Here is a 22,909-nt window from a genome sequence, read left to right on the forward strand (position 1 = left end):
TGTGTAGTATTTGTTTCACAGTCATACATGGTACCTTGCACTAAAGTAGTCATTAAATAAATCATGCCCTTCTCACAAGGCAGGATGAACAAGAGTATGGATATAGATGGTTTAGAGAAAACTCAGTTCCACTGCTGAGAAAATAATCCACTAATCATCAGTTAGTTTTTTTTATATAGGATAACATGTTATCATTATGAGAAACAACGTTCCAAAGAACAGGAAAACCTAATGTTACAGTAATAAAAAATACTTAATTTTTTTCTAACATTATTTGATATTGTTCTGTAGCTTTTTATCCTGACCTATGTCAATGTCATGCTAGTATCTGAAGAAGTGGTTGGAACAAGGTCCCACATTTTAATACTTATGAAGTCTTTTGTACTGTTTATTGTCCTCTGCATGAATTTTTCCTTGATTTTTATAATATTTGGGGCCTTTATTTATTTTTTCTTTCTTTTTTTTTTTTGACGGAATTTTGCTCTGTTGCCCAGGCTGGAGTACACTGGTGCGATCTTGGCTCACTGCAACCTCCACCTTCCAGGTTCAAGCGATTCTCCTGCCTCCGCCTCCTGAGTAGCTGGGATTACAGGCCCGTCCCACCAGGCCTGGCTAATTTTTTTGTATTTTTAGTAGAGACAGGGTTTCACCATGTTGGCTAGGCTGGTCTTGAACTCCTGACCTTAGGTGATTTGCCTGCCTCAGCCTCCCAAAGTGCTGGGATTACAGGCATGAGCCACTGTACCGGCTTGGGGGCCTTTCTTATTTGAGGAAAGCCCCTGTTAAGATCTCAGATTGAATTTTATTGAATTTTCACTTCCCTTATTCTCATGGATGCCTGGGGTCTCCAGATACCATTCTATTTGTGGGTTTATGTCTTGGTGCTTTTTATTTTTATTATTGTTATATTTCTTACTGTAAGGAACATTGCTGACAGTGCCTTATTTCATTTGGCTTGTAAATGCTGATGCTTGCTATCCTCTGGGTCAGAGAGAGGTCACAGTCTGTTCTAAAACATAATCGCTGGCTCCACCATACAACTGTGAGTTTAATTAGTCCCCCATACTGGTGTGAAGCGCTGAATCTTATTGCTGAATGAGGCCTGGAGAGCGCATCTGTTCTGGTCCCTTCACCTTCTGGCAGGTGGGTTCCAAACCATTCAAGAGAGGTGGCTGTTGGAACTGAATTGAAATAATCATTTAAAAAATCTTTGCAGATTACAATTTGACAATCTCTCTTCGTATTTAAATTTAGAGTTATCATCCATTACCATCCTGATAATGAAGATTTTCATTTTTTTGTCTCCATGAAATAAGTCCTATTTTAATAAAACTGTTCTCTCTTGTTTGCTCTTCTCTAATAAGGAAAACAATGGACAAAAATCTCTGCAAAAGAATGTCTTCTCTGCTTCCAGGTTATAGCTAAGTCATTTCCGTTTTCTCTTCTTTTTTTTAGACAATAGGGCATAGTCTAAATATTAATCAGGTAGCTGGTATTAGTTTCTCTTACCTTGCTATGAGGTAGGTGAGGAAAGCATTTCAGCACACAAGCTTTAGAATGAATCCCACCTGTGCTGGAATCCTGATACTAATAATCAGCTTTGTAAACTTGGGAAAGTTACTTAATCTCTCTCAGTTTTTCTCCATGGAAATAATAATAGATTCTCCTCTATAGGATTTTAAAGAGGATTCAATGAGTATAAAGACCATTTGGGCCAAGCATGGTAGCTCACACCTGTAATCCTAGCACTTTGGGAGCTGAGGCAGGAGGAATATTTGAGCCCAGGAGTCTGAGACCAGCCTGGGCAGCATGGTGAAACCATCTCTACCCTTACCCCCAACAAAAAACATTAGCTGGGCGTGGTGGTGCGCACCTGTAGTCCCAGCTACTCAGGAGGCTGAGGTGAGTGGATCAATTAAACCTGGGAGGTGGAGGCTGCAGTTAGCTATGGTCGTACCATTGCACTCCAGACTGGGTGAAGAGTGAGACCCTGCCTAAAACAACAACAACAACAAAAAGATATTGTTCTAGTTACTACTGTTGCATAACAAATTATCTCAGAATGTAGCAGCTTAATGCAATTATTTCATCAGGTTCATGGATGTTATGCATCAGAAATGTGGAAAAGACACAGTGATGAGAGGTTAACTTTGCTCCACAATGCCTGGGGCCTCAGATGAGAAGACTAGTAGTCTTGGCTAGGGTGATTGACAGCTGCAGGCTCAAATCATCTGGAGGTGTCTGCAGTCACATGTCCAGCAGCTGATGCTGCCTGGAGCTGCTGAATGGGTGATTGCATGCAGCTTGGGCTCCCTACTAGCATGGCAGCCTTAGGACAGTTGAATTTAGTTGAATGTCTTACATGGCAATGTAGGGTTCTAGTGACAGTGTTCCAGTGGACAAGCTGACACTGCATTGCCTTTTATGGATCAGCCTAGGAAGGTAAGCAGTCATTTATGTTACATTCTATTTAGGACTATTTAGGACAAGTGAGTCACCAAGATTGGCCTAGATTCAAGGTAAGAGGATATGGACCCAATCTTTCAATGAGAGTGTTGAATTTATGACAAGTTTTTCAAACCATCATAGATAGTATTTTTGGCCTTAAGACTAATTGAGATCACCTAGGTAATGGGTGTAGCTAGAAAAGAGGTGAAGTTCTGAGCCCTGGGCCACTCCAGTATTTGAAGATCAAGAAGATAAGGATCATCCAGCGAAGGAGACTGAGAAAGAGTGGCCAGTGAGGTAGGAGAAAATCAGGAGAGTGCGGAAATTAAGTGAAGGAAAGTGTTTTAGTTAAGAGAGGTGATCAGCACTGTGAAATACTGTTAAAGCGGCAAATGAGATGCGGACTGAGGACTGCCTATTAACTTTGGTAATGTGGAAGTCCCTGGCAATCTTGGCCAGAGCAATTTCCAGAGTGTGGTAACTGAATTCGTCAACTTTCACCTCCTTGGCTGCCAGCCTCTACAGGTCCTGGGTGTGTCACCTCCACTCCCACCTCAGGACCGAAGGTTCACACTGGCTTAATTGGTTTGGTTTTGTCACCACACGTTGCAATACAGTCTTTATCAAATGTTTTCTGCTGATAGAATTTATGAAAGAATGACACTTATCTTTGCAGTGTTCAAATTTGCTAAGTAGCTCTAATAGCCGACAATATCTGTATTATAATGTTTGATTCTAAACATATTTTGGAAAGTCCCATTTATAGTAGAGCTTTAGTGAGAGATTTTAAATGATAAATTTAAAGATAGGGCAAGATGGACAAGATCCATTGACAAGCAAGTGGGAACTATTAGTCTGTATACCTAAGTAAACCTGCCCTAATGAGGGTTGGATTGTTTTTTAACTTCTTGAGGGACAAAACAACAACAACAACAACAACCAAAACAAAACAAAACAAAACAAATTTGAAAAGGAAAAGGTAAAAACTTCTCCTATGTTAAAATAATGCCACGTCAAAATCTACTTAATGGTTGTTTAGAGATAAAACATTTGTTTTATTGATTTTATTATAGTTTCGGTTGAACTATAACTGTGTTGATTATATGTGTGCAAATTCTGCCTGTTTGCTCTTGCATTCATTTCTTACCCATTGCCTGCTCTACTCTATCTTTGGGGACCAGTCATGCAGCCTCCCTTTCAGAGGCTCCGTGTTAGCTGCAAATGACAGGAGATTTGTGGTAAGAGGATTCTCCTCCCCTCTCTCTGACTATGGCAGCCTCCCCTGTAGCACTTGCATCTCTTCTGTGGCTCCATCTCCCACCAGTCCTGGTTTTAGCTTCCACCAGCCTAGGGGTGGGAATAGCTTCCTGCTGCTGCCAAACTGGGTTACCTGACTTGCCCTGCATTTCCTCAGCTCTTCCACCATCCATGGAACCATGTATCAGAATTAAGGTTTCTCTGGTTTTGGTCGGGCACAGTGGCTCACGCCTGTAATCCCAGCATTTTGGGAGGCTGAGGCGGGAGGATCATTTGAGGTCAGGAGTTCAAGACCAGCCTGGCCAACATAGCCCTGTCACTACTAAAAATACAAGAAAATTAGCCAGATGTGGGCCAGGCGCGGTGGCTCGCACCTGTAATCCCAGCACTTTGGGAGGCTGAGGCGGGCAGATCACGAGGTCAGGAGATCGAGACCATCCTGGCTAACACAGTGAAACCACGTCTCTACTAAAAATACAAAAACTTAGCCAGGTGTGGTAGGGGGTGCCTGCAGTCCCAGCTACTTGGGAGGCTGCAGCAGGAGAATGGTGTGAACCCGGGAAGCGGAGCTTGCAGTGAGCCGAGATTGTGCCACTGCATTCCAGCCTGGGCAACAGAGCAAGACTTGTCTCAAAAAAAAAAAAAAAAGAAAGAAAAGAAAATTAGCTGGATGTGATGGCATGTGCCTGTAGTCCCAGCTATTTGGGAGGCTGAGGCAGGAGAATTGCTTGAATCAGGGAGATGGAGGTTACAGTGAGCATGTGATCACGCCACTGCACTCCAGCCTGGGAGACAGAGTGAGACTTTGTCTCAAAAAAAAAGCTTTCTCTGGTTTAAATAAATAGGTGATTTCTGCTTTTTTGGTTGAACTCTGATATAATCATGTGCGTAGTTCTTTCTTTTGCCCTCATATCAACTTCTAATGCTCAAATATGTGAATTAACAACACATCCCACTTCTTCCTTGTTACAATAGGAAGGAAAAGTTGAGTTTATAGAACCTGCAGATTTTTTAGACCTCACTTGCTTTGTGATTAAAGCCATGGGCACTGGCATGAGACAGGCCTGGTGTTGACTTGTAGCTCCTGTGTCAATTACTAGTTGTGTGATCTTTCACAAGTCAAGATCTCTAAGCCTCAGCTTCTTCCATCATCTGTGATATAGAGGTAATTTCCCTACTTCATATGGTTATGATGATTGAATAAAACATGAGCTCAAACTACCCAGGACAGTGTTTACAGGTTGTTAAGTGTTCTGTAAAGGAAGCAATTATTAATCAGAAAGTTTCTTTTTTATATACAAGCCTTTGCAGTTGATCTCACTCATGTCAGGAGCCTGACATGAAGACAGGACAGGCATTTGCTGGCATTTTATCCTGGGAGGGTACTAAGCCAAGTCATTCATTTGCAGGGTCAGGATGTGGCTAGGCTAAAAGGAGATGTGGTAAAACATCCTCAGTGTTGCTATACATTAAGCCCTACTGTGGCACGCACCTTGTTTTTGGCTCCGTTCTCCAACAATGACCCTATAGTTATTCTGAAGTTAGATATACCAAGGTGAGAGTGAGGCTGACTGTTATAAATATTAATTGGTGGATTAATTCTCCTGCTTTTAGCCCTGAATTGGAGGATTAGTTGAAGAGAGCTTGTATTGGGGACTAGGCTTAATGATTTCTGTCCTGCCTTCTTCTTTCCACCTTCCTACCTTCTTGTCTTCTCCTGTCCTCTTTCTTTTCTGAATGGTCAGATTAATTCCCAGCATCTTCATAAAACATTCTCTGATTATTTCAAACAAATTGGGTGTTTGCAGTGGTATACATCTAATCTCCAGGCCCCCAAGCAGAATTTCACAAAGAAGACCTCCTCCAGACTATTTTTCCCCAAAGAATACCCTGCGAGGCAGCCTGTGGCACTCTTGTTTTGCAGGAACACTTCAAGCACTGTACAGCTGCTGGGCTGCGCCTTTCTTTGGCTTAAGACCGGTTTCATTAACAAGCATGTTCACACTTCAACCGGAACATTTAAAATAACACCCGCACGATGTGTTTAGTGTCTAGTTAATTATTAAGTCTCTGAGCTTGAATTATTCAAGCAAAATTGATTGGGTTCAAGCTCCTTCCTTCTCTTTGTGTGTGTGTTTTTTAAAATAAAAATAAATTCTCCTCTCTACTTTCTAAATAATGTGGAAAGGGTTATTTAGCAACCATCAATACCCTGGACTGTGGGTGGTACCCAAGCGCTAATAGAATAGGTAAAGAACTGACAGCTTGACTCTTTTGTTAAAAAAAAAAATGTATCTACATCTCATATACTTCCATTGTCAATTAGCATTTAGTGAGACCTAAAATGTTTTAGGTTCTCCTTTAAACTTCTTTCTAGTTATTTGTAAGTTGGAAAAGCAGGTATCTTGGAGCCAGTTCTTTAGTTAACCGTACTTGAAAAAGCAGAAGAAATTGCTTCCTTCTTTGCTACCGCATCTTATGGTCAAATGAAACTGTTAAAATTGGCTTCACCATTAAAATCCATGTTGTTGAAGAATGTTTGTTGAACTGAAAAAATGTCCATAATATATTGCTAATTGCAAGCAAGAGGCTATAAAACTCTTATTATGTATCATTTTTGTTAAAGTGCATAGGAAAAAGACTTGAATAATAAACACCTAAATATTGCTTATTATCTGTGTTAGGATTAAACTTTTCTACTACTTTTAGAATTAGACAACACACACCCATATAAAGATGTCATGGCTGGAAATGACTGACCTTTTGTTTGAATCTAAGTATCATTCATGTCAAGACGGCATTGAAAATAATGCTGTTCTTAAGCCAGGCAAGTGTAGACGTTGCAAATGTAGATTTCATAAAAGATTCACACTATTTCATGAATCACAACTTGAATCGACTTCTGTTAGCCTTCATTTTACGTCTAGGCCCTCATTTCTAATTCTTCCTCAGCTTCCATATTATCAAGATGTAAGATGCAATTGTGGACATTAACATAGAAACACAACCGCCTCACAGGTGTGGGGAAGGAATATAAAATAATTGTATTTTAGAGAACGACCATAAAGGAGATGGCAATTTTGAGAGAAAGTAACAGAACTGCAATGACCTAGTTTTGTGGTGTCAATTTAAATGTGGCATCTTCCATGAGAATTTTATAAAGGGAGCTCTCCTAAAACCGAGATTCACAAAAACCTGGAAGGGCCCTACAGGGATCAGGTGCCCTAGCTATTCAGCGATTTGCCTTTGCTGCCCTAATTCCTGCATTGTGCCACTGGGTTACAAGTGTGTGTGCGCGTGCACACAGGGGTGTAGGTTTGATGACAGTGGTGAACTGCCTTGACTGCCTTCACAGGCTGAATCCCCCGCAGGCGGTAACCATGGCTAGGGAAAAACAGGCAGCCGCTAGGACAGTTCCGGAGGAGACAACACCAGGCTCCCGTAGGGAAACTTTTGGGAATGGAGATGGGGGATTCCATCCTTTGCGTGCAGACCCAAGACTTCGATGGTAGCGCGGACAAGTCTGTCATTGTTTTTGTCCTGGGAAATGACACACGAAGTGCTGTAATTAGACACCTAAGAAACGATTACTCTGGAGTGTGCGCGAACCGAATCTGGGGGGCCGGTGGGGAGCAGGTAAGGGGCTGAAAGGCACCGTCTCCTCCAGCTCTGTCGGAAGCCTAATGCCCTCTGCTTCTGGGCGCCCTTAACAAACGCGCCAGACAGGTGATGTCTCCGACGACGAGCAGGAGCTCCCCTTCGCGATCTGCACCAGAAACCTCGGGGAGCCGGGGCCACGGCGCGGCGGTGGCGCAGTTCCCAGCCTGCGCCCAGTCCTGCCGCAGCTCCCGGCGCGGCCCGGTCATCCCGCCTCCATATGCTCCGCCACCGCCGCCCGGGCCTCCCTCAGCCCTCCCGCAGCTCTGCATTCCACGCTGCGGCAGCCGCAGCCTCGCCGCCTAGGCAGTCCACACCCCTCCCCTCGGGCTGGCGCAGCCACTCGGGCCCCGAGCCCGCGCCCCCTTGGGGGCCTCCGCTGGGCGCGCCGGCCGGACCCCGCCCGGCTTGGCCGCCGGCTGGGGCTGAGGCTCGGGCAGGGCGGGGGCGGGGAGTGGAGGGCGTGTGCGCGCGCGTGTGCCGGGGCCGGGGGGCCAGGCCGCCATATTGGATCCGGACTCGTCCGCAAGCCTCCGCCTCTGTGCGGCGGGACTGGAGGAGCCTTGCGGAGCCCAGGGCGCGAGCGCGAGAGGAGAGGGAAGGCGGGGGAGGGCTGGAAGGGAGAGGAAGGGAGTGGTTGGGAGCCGGGCTGCCGCAGCCTCTGGTCTCCTCAGCCGCGGAAGCGACCCCTCCTCCTGCGCCTCGGCCGCCTCCCTCCTCGCTGAGGAAAGATGCCCTTAGCCCAGGGGTGTGAAGAAGGGGGAGAAGTAGCTGCCAGAGCCGCCCGCGCCGCCGCTGCAGCTGCTGCCGCTTGTGTCCTTTGAATTCAGAGAAGCACCCCCCCGCCTGGGGCGTCGGGAGCCTCCGGCGCGGCGGCCGCGGTGCGGGTGTCGGGGAGACCGGGCTCTCTGCCCGGCGCGGCGCGGCGCTCGGCCCACGAGCGACCACCGACATGGAGTGGGCTCGGGCGGCCAAGTAGCCGCTTCTCCGGAGCCCGGTGCCAGTGCCGCCCGCAGCCCGCCTTCCACCCCCGGCCGCGCCGCCGGTCAGGCCCTAGGGTGAAGCCGGGAGGAAAATGAAGAGTTTTCACCGGAATCCGTTGAAAATAGGACTGACTGCAAAGCCTTAAAGAAAGAAGGACCTCGGGAGGAGAAACGAAAAGCCGCCTCCGGGCAAGACTTGGCGTGCTCCGAGCCGAGGGGCTGCTTCAGGGACCTCGCCCCCTCCCTTTCCCGCTGGAGAAATTGCCGCTGATGCATTATCCAAGTGGTGGTTGGGAGGATTTGCAGCAACATTTTTGGTTTTCCCTCCCCCTTCTATGCATTCTGTTTTTTTCCTCCCTTTTCTGTTTTTCTTCTTCCCGGGAAGTGAATTGCTGATGCAAATCGGACTTTATTCATTAATGATGCAACCGGATTCGTTTCAGGATTACGTTGCACGAGTTGAATTTTGAATGAAGGAGAAGAGTTTTTTTTTTTTTAAAGAAGTGTTGACTCTCTAGTTCGTTGTACTTTTAATTATTATTTTATTTAAATATACGACTTAATTGTATTCTTTTAAAAATGCGTTAAGTATATATTTTATGGTAATTTACCCTCAAAATATATGTATATGGGTGAAATTGAAGACGCTTCAGTTAAGTGAGGTTACTGGTGTGTTGGATGTTTAATTCAGCACCAGCATTGCATGACAGTTGTTTGAATAACAAGTGGTTTATTTTTAAAACCATACCTTTTAAAATTTAGGTTCAGATAATAGAAAAAGTCATCATAATAATTTAAAGGAAAACCAGCAGAAATCGAATTAAACATGTCTGGAGAAGTGCGTTTGAGGCAGTTGGAGCAGTTTATTTTGGACGGGCCCGCTCAGACCAATGGGCAGTGCTTCAGTGTGGAGACGTTACTGGATATACTCATCTGCCTTTATGATGAATGCAATAATTCTCCATTGAGAAGAGAGAAGAACATTCTCGAATACCTAGAATGGGGTAAGTTTGTAATTTTTAAAGAAACTTAATCTTTAGCTGGTCATTATGATTTAATTGGTATAGAGAGTTATGAGTAAACTCTACTCCGTTGAAAGAAAAAATACAATAAAAAAACAGACACTAGTTATTCAAGATTTTCCGCTAGTTTTTGGTAAATATTTTCCCAGGAGTAAAATTGTGCTGCTCAATTGTTGCCTTGATTTAAGGCCTAGCTAATGTGGAACTTGGCGACGAAGAACTTATGTTTTTAGGTCAACAGTAAGAGATTTTAAATCAATTCTGTGATGGGCAAAAGTGGATTATTGGTTACAGTTGCCTAATACATGGCACTATAATAGTCCTTCATTTGAAAGGTATTTATTGGTGGAAACATTCAGACTATGGAAATTATTCTCAAAATGGGAGGAGATATTAAAATATCTGTGTTTGCCTTAGGTCAACAGAAAGCTGAAGGTGGTGATCAGTGGGTTTTATTTCATCTCTGCATAGTACAAGGAAAGGAAACTGCTAAACATGGACTTTCCAAAAATTATGTTTGTAAGATTAAATGACATAGTTTAAAAATTTTGTGATAGTAGTTAGAGAATGTTTGGGGGCAGCTTCCACTTGAGAGTTACATTTTACTCTAAATTTAATTTAAATCTAAACTGGTTAGATTTTTGGCTTCATTCTTCTAAATATAGGTGTGATTTAGAAGACCTACTGTAGTGGAATAGATCAATGATGTGAGCAAACGCTCCATGACCTTCAAGCTTGAAGGCTTGGCTCAAGTTCTTCAGCGTCTGCTGTTATATACAGGACACACTCTAAGGTCCAGAAGTTCACTGTTGCAATAAGCACGCATCGTCACCCAGATCTGTCTGTAGTAGTGGTACGTTGGCTTTTGAAGGATTTTGGCCAAATATGATTTTGTACCTTTGGAATACTAATCATTTTAGTTTGTTCTTATGCTAAGTTCTTATGCTAAAATATTTGTTCCCAAGTAAAACTTTATTTTCCTGAAGTAAAAGTCAAGTGCTGATTGTGTCTTTTTTTTTTTTTTTTTTTGGATTTGAAATTTATTCAAAGTTAGTTTCTCAGGTAAACCACTGATACAAGAATGTCTACACGTAATAACTTTAATTATTCAATTTGCCAGTATAAGAATGTTTCTAGCAACGTGATGTCATAAGGTTTAAAAAAATATGTAAATGTGAATAGAATAACTTTTCAAAACAGACTGCCAGACTCATCCTGGGAATGTAAGAAATCTAAACCATCTTTCAAGTAACTTCTCACTTAAGAGTGAGACAATTTTGGCTTTGGTACTGGTTTTGTGAGTATACGTCTTTTATTTGTTGAATAAAATATTTTGTAAAGCATATGTAGTTTTACATCCCATGTTTCACAAATTGAGAAATTCTGTAGTGTTAATTTTTTTTTTTTTTTTTTTTTTTTTAAGACTTAAAGGGTTTTGGTACTTTCAGAGTTGGAACTTGAGTTCTTAAGTTATGGTTCCTTAATGACACTCTAGTCTGTGATTTTTGTCATTTAGTATTCTTTCCTATCTGCGAAGCTATGGGGAGAACTCTATGTACCAGTAGTAAATATAATTTTAAATGATTTATGATAAAGAGAAAACTGTATCCTCCATTGCCTTCTGATTATTAGAGTTTAGGTAAGTAGTTTTATGTTATGAGATATTTCGCTGTATTATCAGAATAATTTATATATATTTTCCATTAAATATGTTTTCTTGGATGTTGTTTCTTATGTATGTATAAGAACACCTCATTTATGTATATTTTTATATAAGCCAAATATCAAATAAGTATTTGGCTGAGTATTATTTTTATTAGTATGGAAGTCTGGATAAAGAGTAAAAAGAAAGTTAAGAATGGAAAAGGCTGTCAGGAGTTGCGTAGTGAGTAGTGGTATTTGCTGTCTTTAAGTTATTTGAGAATTTAGGTTAAGAGTGCCAGTCTATTTAAGAATTGAAATAGATCAGATGTTCTTCATATGAATTGATAACTGCATTTTGGGGAAATGTCCTATTTTATTTTAATTACTTAACAATATGTGAAAATCAGTTAAGACTAAGAATATTTCCAAATTGTGAATTGACCTCAGTTCAGTGTTCTAAACATTAGTTTTTGGGACTCTGGTGGAAATTTACAGGGATTGTTGTTGGGGTTAAATTTGGTAATTTAGATTTGCCTTAAGTGGTGTAATTTTAAGTTTAATTTTTAATAATTGAAAAAATATTGTCTTTTATTTAAATCTTTCAAAGACTATTTGCAACAGGAACGCAGTATTAATAACACAAGTTGTTACATATTTGTGTTCGTTATTTATATTAATGAAAGTGTCAGCTAGATGCTACTTATCTTTATGCTGATGATAGATTACTCTTAAAGTAGAGTCAGCCAAGATTCTTACCGGCTGTATTCAGCTTCATTTCTATCAATTTCATTTTATTCCTAGTTTTAGTCCATTTTATTTTTATATTGGTACAGTTAATGTTTTGTTCATAGCAGTATCAAAACAATAAGAAAAGTGACAATTCAAACTCAGATATGTTGTTTTTCTTTGACAGCCTTTCTTGCTTTTGGTGCTGATGGCTTGAGGGAGGAAATAAGTGGAAAGAGAAAGAGAGGATTAAGCCAATGATCACTAGAGCAAGGGAATAATAGTGCCTTAAGACTATAGATCACATTTAAATTTAATAAGTTGTATTATTTTTCATTTATAGTAAATAGTATTTGAAATTCAGACTTTTTTGTCTGCTTAGTTTTAAGTTGTTGAAATGATTATGGTTTGTATGTGTATACAGTAATAGTCGATGTCAGCATAACTCTAGAATAAATTACAGTGGAGTTGTAGAAGTAAAAATAACTTCCACATTGTAAACTAATTTGCTAGTAATGACTGAATTAGTATATCATTCGTTAAATCGGCCACCCCCTACTTTGAAATGGGAAATTGGAATTTTAGGGAATTATTTACCAATTTACTTAATAAATGTTAAGATAATATTACTTAATACAAAATAAATATGCAAGGCTGTCTGTACATGGATAACTATTTTGATGCTTTTTGAATTTTGGACTTTGTAACATACAGAAATTATCACTAAATAACTAATTTTATAGCTTATTCAGATTTTGTATATACATAGAAAACAGTCTGTTTAATAAATTTGTACCCAGAGCATATCAGCAGGTACTATGCTTTAAGCTTTTCTTTTTATTAGTATAGTTTTAAAGCTGTTCACTTTTTTTTATGACACGAGTGTTAATTAAGTGAGGTGTTGATGGATATGTATCTTTTCTAGGATACTTTTGTTCTTCACATATGCTGTTCCTCATTGTTAGCTTTTCCTGAGTAGAATTTATTAATCAGTCTGAATTATCAAAATGTTCGTTTAATACAGATGATTACATTTATTTAAGTTCTCAACTAGAATAATCAGCAATATTGGTTGGGTACTTGTTTCCTTTATACTAGCCACCTAATATTCTATTCTAGGAATGATAATGAGTAATTACAATTATTTTATCTAGTACAATGCTGGCACATGGTAGAAGTGTGTTCAATAGATGTAATGGCTATTATTATAACATTTCTGTTTGTCTCTCTCTTTTTAAGAGAAATTACACTTAGAGGTAGTTGCCAGATGATACTGGTTCCTGGCATTCATGATGGAATAGCATAAGAGTGATGCTGTTGATAAAATTACATCTAGGAAAAATTCCCTATAAAGTAGAGTGAACTTAGGTATAATGAACTAGTGCTGTTAACCCCTAAAGTCTTTGAAATACTTGATGTTCATTAGTAATTTTTTTGTTTTTAGGAACATCACCCTTTTATATTATGTATTGATTTATTTTAGAGACAGGGTTGTATTATAATTGTTTTTAGGAACATTACTCTTTTTATTTTATGTATTGCTTTATTTTAGAGACAGGGTTGTGTTAGTCTGTTCTCGCATTGCTATAAAGAACTACCTAAGACTGAGTAATTTATAGAGAAAAGAGGTTTGATTGGCTCACAGTTCCGCAGGCTACAAGGAGGCATGCAGGGGAGGCCTCAGGAAACTTGCAATCATGGTAAAAGGCAAAGGAGAAGCCGACCCCGTCCTGCATGGCTGGAGTGGGAGGAAGAGAGAGAAGGGGGAGATGCTACACGCTTTTAAACAACCAGATCTTGTGAGAACTCACTCACTATCACAAGAACACAAAGGGGAAGTCTGCCCCCATGATCCAGTCACCTCCCGCCAGGTCCCTCCTCCAACACTGGGATTACAGTTTGACATGAGATTTGGGTGACGGCACAAATCCAAACCATGTCAAGGGTCTTACTGTGTTACCTAGGCTGGTCTTGAACTCCTGGGCTCAAGAGATCCTCCCACCTCAGCCTCTTAAAGAGCTGGGATTACAGGCATGCACCACCACACCCAGCTTTTTAAAAAAAGGAATGTATTGCTTCATGAGTGAAAACTGGATGTCAGGATTAACACTTTAGGGATTTTAGACATATATTTATTTTATATGGAAATGTAAGGCATACCTTAGTATAGCAGTATATAAAAACAAATAGTGCAGTATGTTGGAAATTTTATGAAATGTCCCATAATTCCTAGGACTTGAATACTATTACACAGTAAGCTCAGGCTATTTTAGGATAAAATAATTTAGCTCAAATAAATATTTTATTGTACCACTCTTTTATGGCAGTCAAAAATTTATTCTCTGACCTTTTTCTCATTTGGTACATTTATTGACAGTATGTTACGTATGTAGCTCATTGTTTTTCTCCTGCTGGTTGTGATAGGTTTTAAAACCAATTACTAAGTCTAACCAGCATTAAAAAAAAATTAAAGACTAGAATAGAAAATATAAAGTACATCAAATATAGAAGGAATAAGTATTGTTGTGCAAAACATTGTGTTTTCCTTATTCCTTATTCCTTTTCCTGTATTCCTCATTCCCGTATTTCTTACTATAGGTTGAGATAAAAATAGTTTGAAATACTTTAGTGTAGGTGCAGCTATGCTATGTTGACTGTTAAACAGTGAAAATATAGACAGTTCATTTTTTCAAAAAGGACACACGATAGATTAGGGACTTACTCAAGAATCTAGTGAAGGGAAAGAGTGTAAGGTATGGGCAAGATACAGACTTGGAAATAGATGGGAAGAGGAGACATGGGGGAGGGAGAAAAAGAGAATGAGTAGGGAGAGGGAGATAGAGAATGAGAATGAATACTGTGTTCCTGAGTTGCTACTTCAGTCTGACTTGTTGAATGATAGGGTATTTTTTTTTTTATGATTGGGTATTTTTAATTTAAAAGAACTTAATGGGCAGGGGAGTTAATTTCACTCTTTTGTATTTCCTTCAATGGTTTATTGTCTCTTCCTTTGTTTTTTTCCTTTTCTGAGTTTGGGCTAATGGGCGTTGACTTTGATTGATTGTCAGAGGTATATACGTTTTTGAGTTTGAGTGATAACCATATGACCTATAAACAAAGGTAGTAGTTTCTTGGTTTTAGCTTCTCATCACTTCAGCTGAACTCTAGGGTAGATGTAGGTGAGGATTTGCTAGTTCTATCAGATTTTTTCTCATCATTTGTTGCTCAGGAAACTGCCAGTTTTAGGTATCGAGGACCAAGAATTGCTTAGCTCCTTTTGCCCTATCTTGATGAGTCAAGAAGTCTTTGCATAATAATTATTATGAGAGACCATCATGGCTCACTACAGCCTCAACCTCCTGGGCTCAGGTGATCCTCCTGTCTCAGCTTACCAAGTAGCTGGAGCTACAAGCATGTGCCACCATGCCCAGCTAATTAAAAAATTTTTGTGTGTGTGGAGATGGGGGGTCTCATTATGTTGTCCTGACTGGTCTCAAACTCCTGGCCTCAAGTGATCCGCCTGCCTTGGGCTTCCAAAGTGTTGGAATTGCAAGTGTGATCATCTGCACTTCGTGTGATTTTTGTTTTTGAATTACCCACACTGTAAGTATGGATTATCCCAGACACAAGTTTTTTGTTGTATATAAAAACTCCTTGGCCGGGTGCGGTGGCTCACGCCTGTAATCCCAGCACTTTGGGAGGCCGAGGCGGGCGGATCACGGGGTCAGGAGATTGAGACCATCCTGGCTAACATGGTGAAACCCCGTCTCTACTAAAAATTCAAAAAAAAAAAATTAGCCGGGCGTGGTGGCGGGCGCCTGTAGTCCCAGCTACTCAGGAGGCTGAGGCGGGAGAATGGCGTGAACCCAGGAGTCAGAGCTTGCAGTGAGCCGAGATCGCGCCACTGCACTCCAGTCTGGGGGACAGAGCAAGACTCTGTCTCAAAAAAAAAAAACAAAAACCAAAAACAAAAAAACTCCTTTCCAAATCTGGGGGACTTCCTTTTCTTCTCCATTAATGGTGAGTAGAACTCCAGGATTATTCTTTCTAGCTAGCTTCTACACACTTCCTTCCTATGACTGCCATCTCTTTTTCTAATCAGTACGTAGGGAATGGCTAATCTTCTATTGGCTAGTGTTTCTTTATCTATCACTGTATGAGAGCAGCACTTTAGCTTTCATGTTAACGGGGCACAAAGACCTGGCTCCTCCTTTCCAATCCCACTGTTTGCCTTTACTCTTCCTCATGAACTGTTTGCTTCTCTTTTGGGATTAGGGCCTCTTCACTCTAACCTCCCTCCCTAGTTTCAAAGTGTGTTCTGGAAATCCATGGGATATTTAATAGATGCTTGAGCAAGGGGAAAGGTTTATATGAATAAATCAGTTTGGGAAACGATTTTAGACAACATTTAATGTTAAAAATACAGCAGATTATCCTAGAATTTATGAAGTTTATCTGACTATGGAATAGGCTTTTTTTCAGAGCGTCTGGAGGATGGCTGGCAACCAGTGTTTCACAGAATACGCTTTGGGAAATGTTCTTCCAGTATAAGGTCATGGTTTTCCTTGTAACTTCCTGAGTAGCAGGGTTAGAAAGAAATTTTGAGAGAAATTTGGGATATCTTGTGGATTGGAGAGAGAATCCAAATCTGAATAGGTTATATTTTACTTAGTGGCTGTGAACTTCATTTTCTGTGTGAAAGTCATGTGCACTGAAAGATAAATTTAATCATGGTGAAATAACATGAGTGATGCTGTTGGTAAAATTACATCTAAGAAAAGCACCCTAAAAAGTAGAGTGAAATTTGACATCATAATGAACCACTGCTGTCAACCCCTAAAGTCCTTGAAATTACTGAGAGATCTCTTAATTATGACCTTTTCCTGCTCTAATTAAGCTTACTTTTCTTTATGTGTAGGCATTTACATTAAATACAGAAATCGTCACTTTATTTTTTACAGCTTTCATTACTGTAGATGTTGCAAAACTATTGTCTATCTGAAGAGATTACATTCATTACTTTGTGATTTTTAAGAGGAAAATATCATGGACTCATAGTTTTAAAATCCTGTTACAGTGTTAAGTATTGTTTTTTGCAGTGTAACACATTTTGGCTAGGCCATTGGTTTCAGACTTTTGGACTAGTGTGGGAACTTTACTACTATTTATTACATCCATGAAGCGCTGTGTTTCTAGTGCCAGCAACTATTTATATATACTGTTAAGGAAACTAGAAAATATATACTTTTATTAAGGAGAAAACATAATTGGTGCTATTTTGGCATTGTGTGAACAATTAAAGCTGTGGTTACTATTAACTTTTGTTCAGAGTTTTTGGGAGGCCAGATAATAATCGTAGAGGACAATCTAGTTTCATTGTTTAAAGACAGACAGCATATAGGGGAATAAAATTAGTTTTCTCGCTTATTTATTTTTTTTTTTGGTAGAGATAGGGTCTCACTATGTTGTCCACACTGGTCTTGAACTCCTAGCCTCAAGCAATTCTCCAACCTTGGCCTCCCCAAAGTGCTGGGATTACAGATGTGAGCAGCCGCACCTGGCCTTTTTTCTTTTTTCTGATTTAGATTTATTTTTCTCTTTAACTCTTCCTCACCAGTGCCATTCTTCCCACCCCTGATCTAATTATACTGCAAAGTACTACTTATATGGATGAAAACAATCTTTTGAAAAGATTGTGAATTATTTCAGTCATGTGCAATCATTTGTTAACTTTCAGTTTTATTTCAGATTGCTTAAACGTCACTGTAGGCTTAATCAAAGAAAAAAACACCTTCTGTTTAATTTGGTCTATTCATAGTGATAACACTTAATCCAGTTTCCTTAGAGTTTCCATGGTGAATATCTACAAGTAGAACACCTAACCTGAAATGTTTCTGTTCTAAACCAATATACTGGAAAAGAGCAAGGGGTTTTGGATTAAGACTGACTGCTTTGATTATTAACTGGGTGATTTAGTTATTTAACCTCCCTATGTCTCTTTGTGAAAAATGGACATAAGACTAATAGTTTATTTTTCTAAAAAGTTAAAAGTTGGTTTAGGATTCTTCCTTTTCTGGTGATTTATGGTTGTATTTTGTCAGCTTGCTTCCCATTCTGTTTTTTTTTTTTTTTTTTTTTGAGATACAGTCTCACTGTGTTGCCCAGGCTGGAGTGCAGTGGCGTGATCTTAGCTCACTGCAGCCTCTACCTCCCGAGGTCAGGCAATTCTTCTGCCTCAGCCTCCCAAGTAGCTGGGACTACAGGTGCACGCTGCCATGTCTGGCTAATTTTTTTCTTGTATTTTAGTAGACACAAGGTTTCACCATGTTGCCCAGATTCATCTTGAACTCCTGAACTCAGGCAATCCACCGGGCTAGGTCTCCCAAAGTGCTGGGATTTTAGGCATGAGCCACCATGCCCGTCCTCCCATTCTGCTTTTTAAAATTTCTATTCTACCTAGCCTTATGATAAAGTAATAATTAAAATGCCATTTATTGGTAAATAATAACTGAAATGCATAGCTATACTAATATAAGGATGTAAATAACTATTTTACTATTAACATACATTTGTATCTTACTGATAGTATTTTATTATATTGGGATTGAAGATGCCAATGTTTCTGTGTGACTATGCAAAAAATCTTACAGGATAAGCTTTTTGCATTGGAACATTTTGTTGTTATATAATTATTCTTCAGTAAATATCAAGTTAATGCTCATTCGTCCACCAACAACAACAAATATGAGATGACTAATTACATTTTATTTTTATATTTATATATCTCCAATCTGCACATCAGTGGTAGAGTTCTGGACCTCAACGCAGAGGGTTAAAATCATCATGAAAAATTATTGATGTGTTGTTCATTTAGGACTTTTTATGTATTGAAGATTATGCAGCGCCCGTAAATGTATTTGTGACCTGACAGTACGACACAAACGTGTGGTGTGGTATGTAGAAACTTAATGTACGCTAGTGTTTCCTAAATTATATTTCTAGAGATATAAATGAATATTCTGAAAATTAAGAGTTCAGTGGCTGTGTAAGATTGGAAAATAGTGCTTTTTGTATGCCTCTTTGGATATTACAAAGCACATTATCATAGAAAAAGTTTCAAAAAGTTTGGTGTAGAAACCATTTAAACTTTGTTTTACCTAGAATTTGCCTGAGTAATTTAACATTGGAACTCCTTATGAAGAACAGCTGACAGAGTTTGGGAAATGCTGGTATATACTTAACCGTAGGTAGTGTGAGAGCCTTTAAACTGGTTGTGTGACAGAAAGTGGTTAATAAATTCTTCTAACACATAAATTGTCACAATTTATATCAATTTCCAAACAAAGGCAAAGGTTTGAAGGTTTGCCTTTATCCTTTCCATATTTTTTAGCGTATCTGTTTATGTCATCTAAGCAATATTAAGTTGGTGTGGAGTTTTGCATGGGGTGTATATATCTTTACAAAGAAAGGACAGTGAGACTTGATACATGACTTCGAGGAGTTTATATGTGCAATTCTTGGTTTGCAAAGATGCACCTGCTAACCTAGTGATTTTGTTTTTTTCCAGTAAAGCTTTATTATGTTCTAATCCAGTTACCTCTCTAACCATTGGTACAGAATTTGGGATCGATATTGTCATGGCTGTGAAATAGAACAATGCTAATTAGATTTTATGAAAGTTTTGTAAAAGCAGTATAGTTATCTTGCTACAGCAAGAATCCCATCCTTAAGTATCATCGTTTACTTAGAGTGGCTAATGCAATGCCCCAAGTTGACTCAGATACTATTAAAAGCACTCAAGCATCTACTTAGAAGTGGTATGCCCTGAGATTTAAAAAATACTTGTTTGAAAAGATTAGGAAAAGCCCCCGCTATGAAACAGTGACTAAAGCCCCTTTTTGAGATTGTATTGCTAGCTACCTATGATCTTGCCCTGAGCTAAAAGCATAACTAACAAACATTTAACAACAGACTAAGTTCAGGTATGTAGTGAAGCTGACATATGATATCATAAAGCTTTTCCATACTCTCTACTTATAGAGATTCTCCTAGAGTTTATGGTTAAAACTACAATAATATTTTCAGGTCGACTGTAGTATCTGTTTCTGCCTTTTTGCTGCATGCGTTCGTAATGTGTTACCCATTTCTGACTAATACATGCTAAGTTGACAGTTTCTTCTAAGAGTCCTTTGCTGTGTTATGTTGCTTGAGGCTGTGATTAAGTGTGATCATCATATTTGTCTCTTTTGCCTATGTACCTCTGGTAATCCCAGTTAAGTGTAGTAGCTCATGAGTTCTGGTTTTATTCAACCTCTGTGTGCATCTGGCTCAGTTGACTTCTCTGTATTAAACATGTACAAATGGGTTACGTTCCTGGATCTTACTGACCTTATTAATCATGTTTGTTTTTCCATTAAATGCTAAGCATTAACAACTTCCTTATTACATGTACCTCTAACTTGAAAATACTGTGAATTCTACACATCCAAGACCTTTGTAGAAGGAAGCAAAAAAAAAAAAAAAAAAACCACTTAGAACATGATCCTTTGATCATGTCAACATCCTGCTTAATATACTTCAGTGACTACTGAAAGCTTTCAGAATGACATTTGAACTCCTCCTTAGCATGCCATACAGAATTTTTAATATGATCCTGTTTACTTCTCTTTTTCTTCACTTTATTTATTTATTTACTTTTTTGAGATGGAGTCTCGCTCTGTCACCCAGGCTGGAGTGCAATGGCACGATCTTGGCTCACTGCGGCCTCCGCCTTCTGGGTTCAAGTGATTCTCCCACCTCAGCCTCCCGAGTAGCTGGGATTATAGGCATCCACCACCATGCCTGGCCAATTTTTGTATTTTTAGTAGAGATGGGGTTTCACTATGTTGGCCAGGCTGGTCTCAAACTCCTGACCTTGGGTTATCCACCCACCTTGGCCTCCCAAAGTGCTGGAATTACAGGCGTGAGCCACCACTCCCGGCAGATGCTATGATATTTTAATGGCTGAAAAAGTGGTGTCAAATTTGATGATAGTGATGAAGAAAATAATTTTCATAAACCTTGAAGTATATGAACTTCGTTGAAAGAGAATAAAGTCAGCTTAATAAGAATGACATCTAAAGGTATGAGAGGACCTAGTAATCTTTGAAAGACCAACCTTAAGAGACTTCTCTGACAGCAAGAAAAATGAAAGAGTAAACAACAAGAAATGAAAAGGAGGTTTCTTGAGACAACAAACCACAATGCAGACATTATACAAATGTGAGTTACTTTTATCCTATCCATTTTGGGATTAATGTAAAGAATAAGAGTAATCTATAAAGAGTAATGGATTTAAGATAAAAAAAGTTTGCCTCAGCTTCCCAAAGTGCTGGGATTACAGGCATGAGCCACCATGCCTGGCTTTTTCTTCACTTAAAAAAATTTTGAAATAATCTCGAGTTTACAGAAACATTGCAAGTATAGTATAATTTTTTTCCTCTGGAACCATTTGAGAGTAAGTAGCCTACCTAATGCTCTGTCATCCCCATATATTTTCTGCATTCTTCTACCTAACCACAATACAACTATTAAAATGAAGAAATTAACATTGGTGTATATTGTCATCTAATCTTTAGGGCTGAATTGTTTAGGAAGGAGAAGGGAATGGCCACTTATTATGTATGTATGTGTGTATGTGCAATTTTATATTTATTTTCCACCGTCATCTTAAAAATTATTTAAAGTTCTTTAAGAAATTTACCTATAGTAAAATTCACTTATTTTGGTGTGTATATTGTGAGTTTTAACAAATGTAAAGTCATGTGACCACTACCATAGTCAAGATACAGAGCAGTTCCATCATCCCTAAAATTCTCTTGTGCTATTCTTTTGTCCCACACTCATCTTTTACTCCAGCTATAAATGAATTTGACTCTTTTACTAATTAAACTGTAACTTTGATTATTCATGACTTTTCACATATTGGTTAAATTGTTTGGAAACTCCTCTTTCACTGCACCCCATAGGAGACATTTGGTAATGTAGGTTGAATGAATTATGCCGTTATACTTGTTATATGCAGGGCTAGAAGCAGTAGCTCTAATCTTGAAACATTGTATGAAACTCATATTTTTAATGCCAGGGACTTGTTTCTTCTTTGATTTACCCTATTTTATTTCAAAGTAATTTTTTCCTTTTAAAATTATTTAATAATTAGAAATAGTGATAATAAAAATTCAAAAGTGATTTTTGTGTTTTTCTTTTTTTCTTTTTTTTTGAGATAGAATCTTGCTTTGTTGCCCAGGTTGGAGTGCAGTGGTGTGATCTGGGCTCACTGCAACCTCTACCTCCTGGGTTTAAGCAATTCTTCTGCCTCAGCCTCCTGAGTAGCTGGGACTGCAGACATGTGCTACTATGCCTGACTAGTTTTTGTATTTTTTTGTAGAGGGGGTATCGCCGTGTTGACCAGGCTGGCCTGGAACTCCTGGCCTCAAGTGATGCGCCCACCTCGGCTTCCCAAAGTGCCAGGATTACCGGCGTGATTACAGGCGCCACCACATGTGGTCAAAAGTGATTTCTTATATGAGTAGTCATTTATTATCCCCTAGCAGTTGGCAATTTGTAAACAAGTACTTCATGGTGGTGAGGTAAGGAGAAGAGGGTGCTGCTATTTAAAACAATGAGGTAAAATGCAGATAATCTCAAATTTTTCAAGGTAAAAGTTCTTAGATTAACTCTGCATTTAACTTTATTTGCACAATGTCCATCATAAACTTTAGAGTCTGGTGATGATGGATTGAGCATACAAATATAACTTCATTTCCTTCTGCAATTCACTAACACTATAATAAAATAATTTTTTTAAAGAGTCATAAACCTTTAAGGATGATAAGAGTGGTAGAAGAGACTATAGAAACAAAATTTTGGAAGCTGAAAAGCAGGTAGATGAGTGGTAATGACTTAGGAGATCTGAGAAAGTCAAATTCCAAATTAGCAGTGGTGCAAGCTGAGGACCTGTTCAGTTTACTTGGCAGAATCTTCAGAAGTTTTAGAAATTGCTATCTTTAGGAACCTCTGGAAGTTGAGGTATGGGTGGGGCTAAAGTACAGACGATTGATTGAGGCTGGTTTAGAAGCAGTAGAAACTCTAGAGCAATTCCCCTGTTGAGTGCCATTGGGGTACTTTATCCCT

The 22,909-nt window shown here is 39.3% G+C and overlaps 1 protein-coding gene across 31 annotated transcripts in view; it reads left to right on the forward strand.

Annotated features, from left to right (window-relative positions):
• The first annotated feature begins 7,851 nt into the window (after nt 1-7,851).
• The window catches only part of CDC42BPA (CDC42 binding protein kinase alpha), a 329,589-nt gene continuing 314,531 nt past the window's right edge, over nt 7,852-22,909 (forward strand). For 27 of the 31 annotated variants that reach the window (XR_010150112.1, XM_016939982.4, XM_016940026.4 and 24 more), the window contains exon 1: nt 7,852-9,349. Coding sequence is in view for 26 of the 31 variants with exons in the window: in XM_016939982.4 (XP_016795471.1) it covers nt 9,172-9,349 (178 nt within the window). In the remaining 5 variants the exon portion in view is untranslated. The remainder of the gene's footprint in view (nt 9,350-22,909) is intronic. The other 4 variants (XM_063791211.1, XM_063791217.1, XM_063791266.1 and 1 more) reach the window with 2 other exon arrangements.

Source organism: Pan troglodytes, chromosome 1 (genome assembly GCF_028858775.2).
Source record: "Pan troglodytes isolate AG18354 chromosome 1, NHGRI_mPanTro3-v2.0_pri, whole genome shotgun sequence".
Taxonomy (NCBI): Eukaryota; Metazoa; Chordata; class Mammalia; order Primates; family Hominidae; genus Pan; species Pan troglodytes.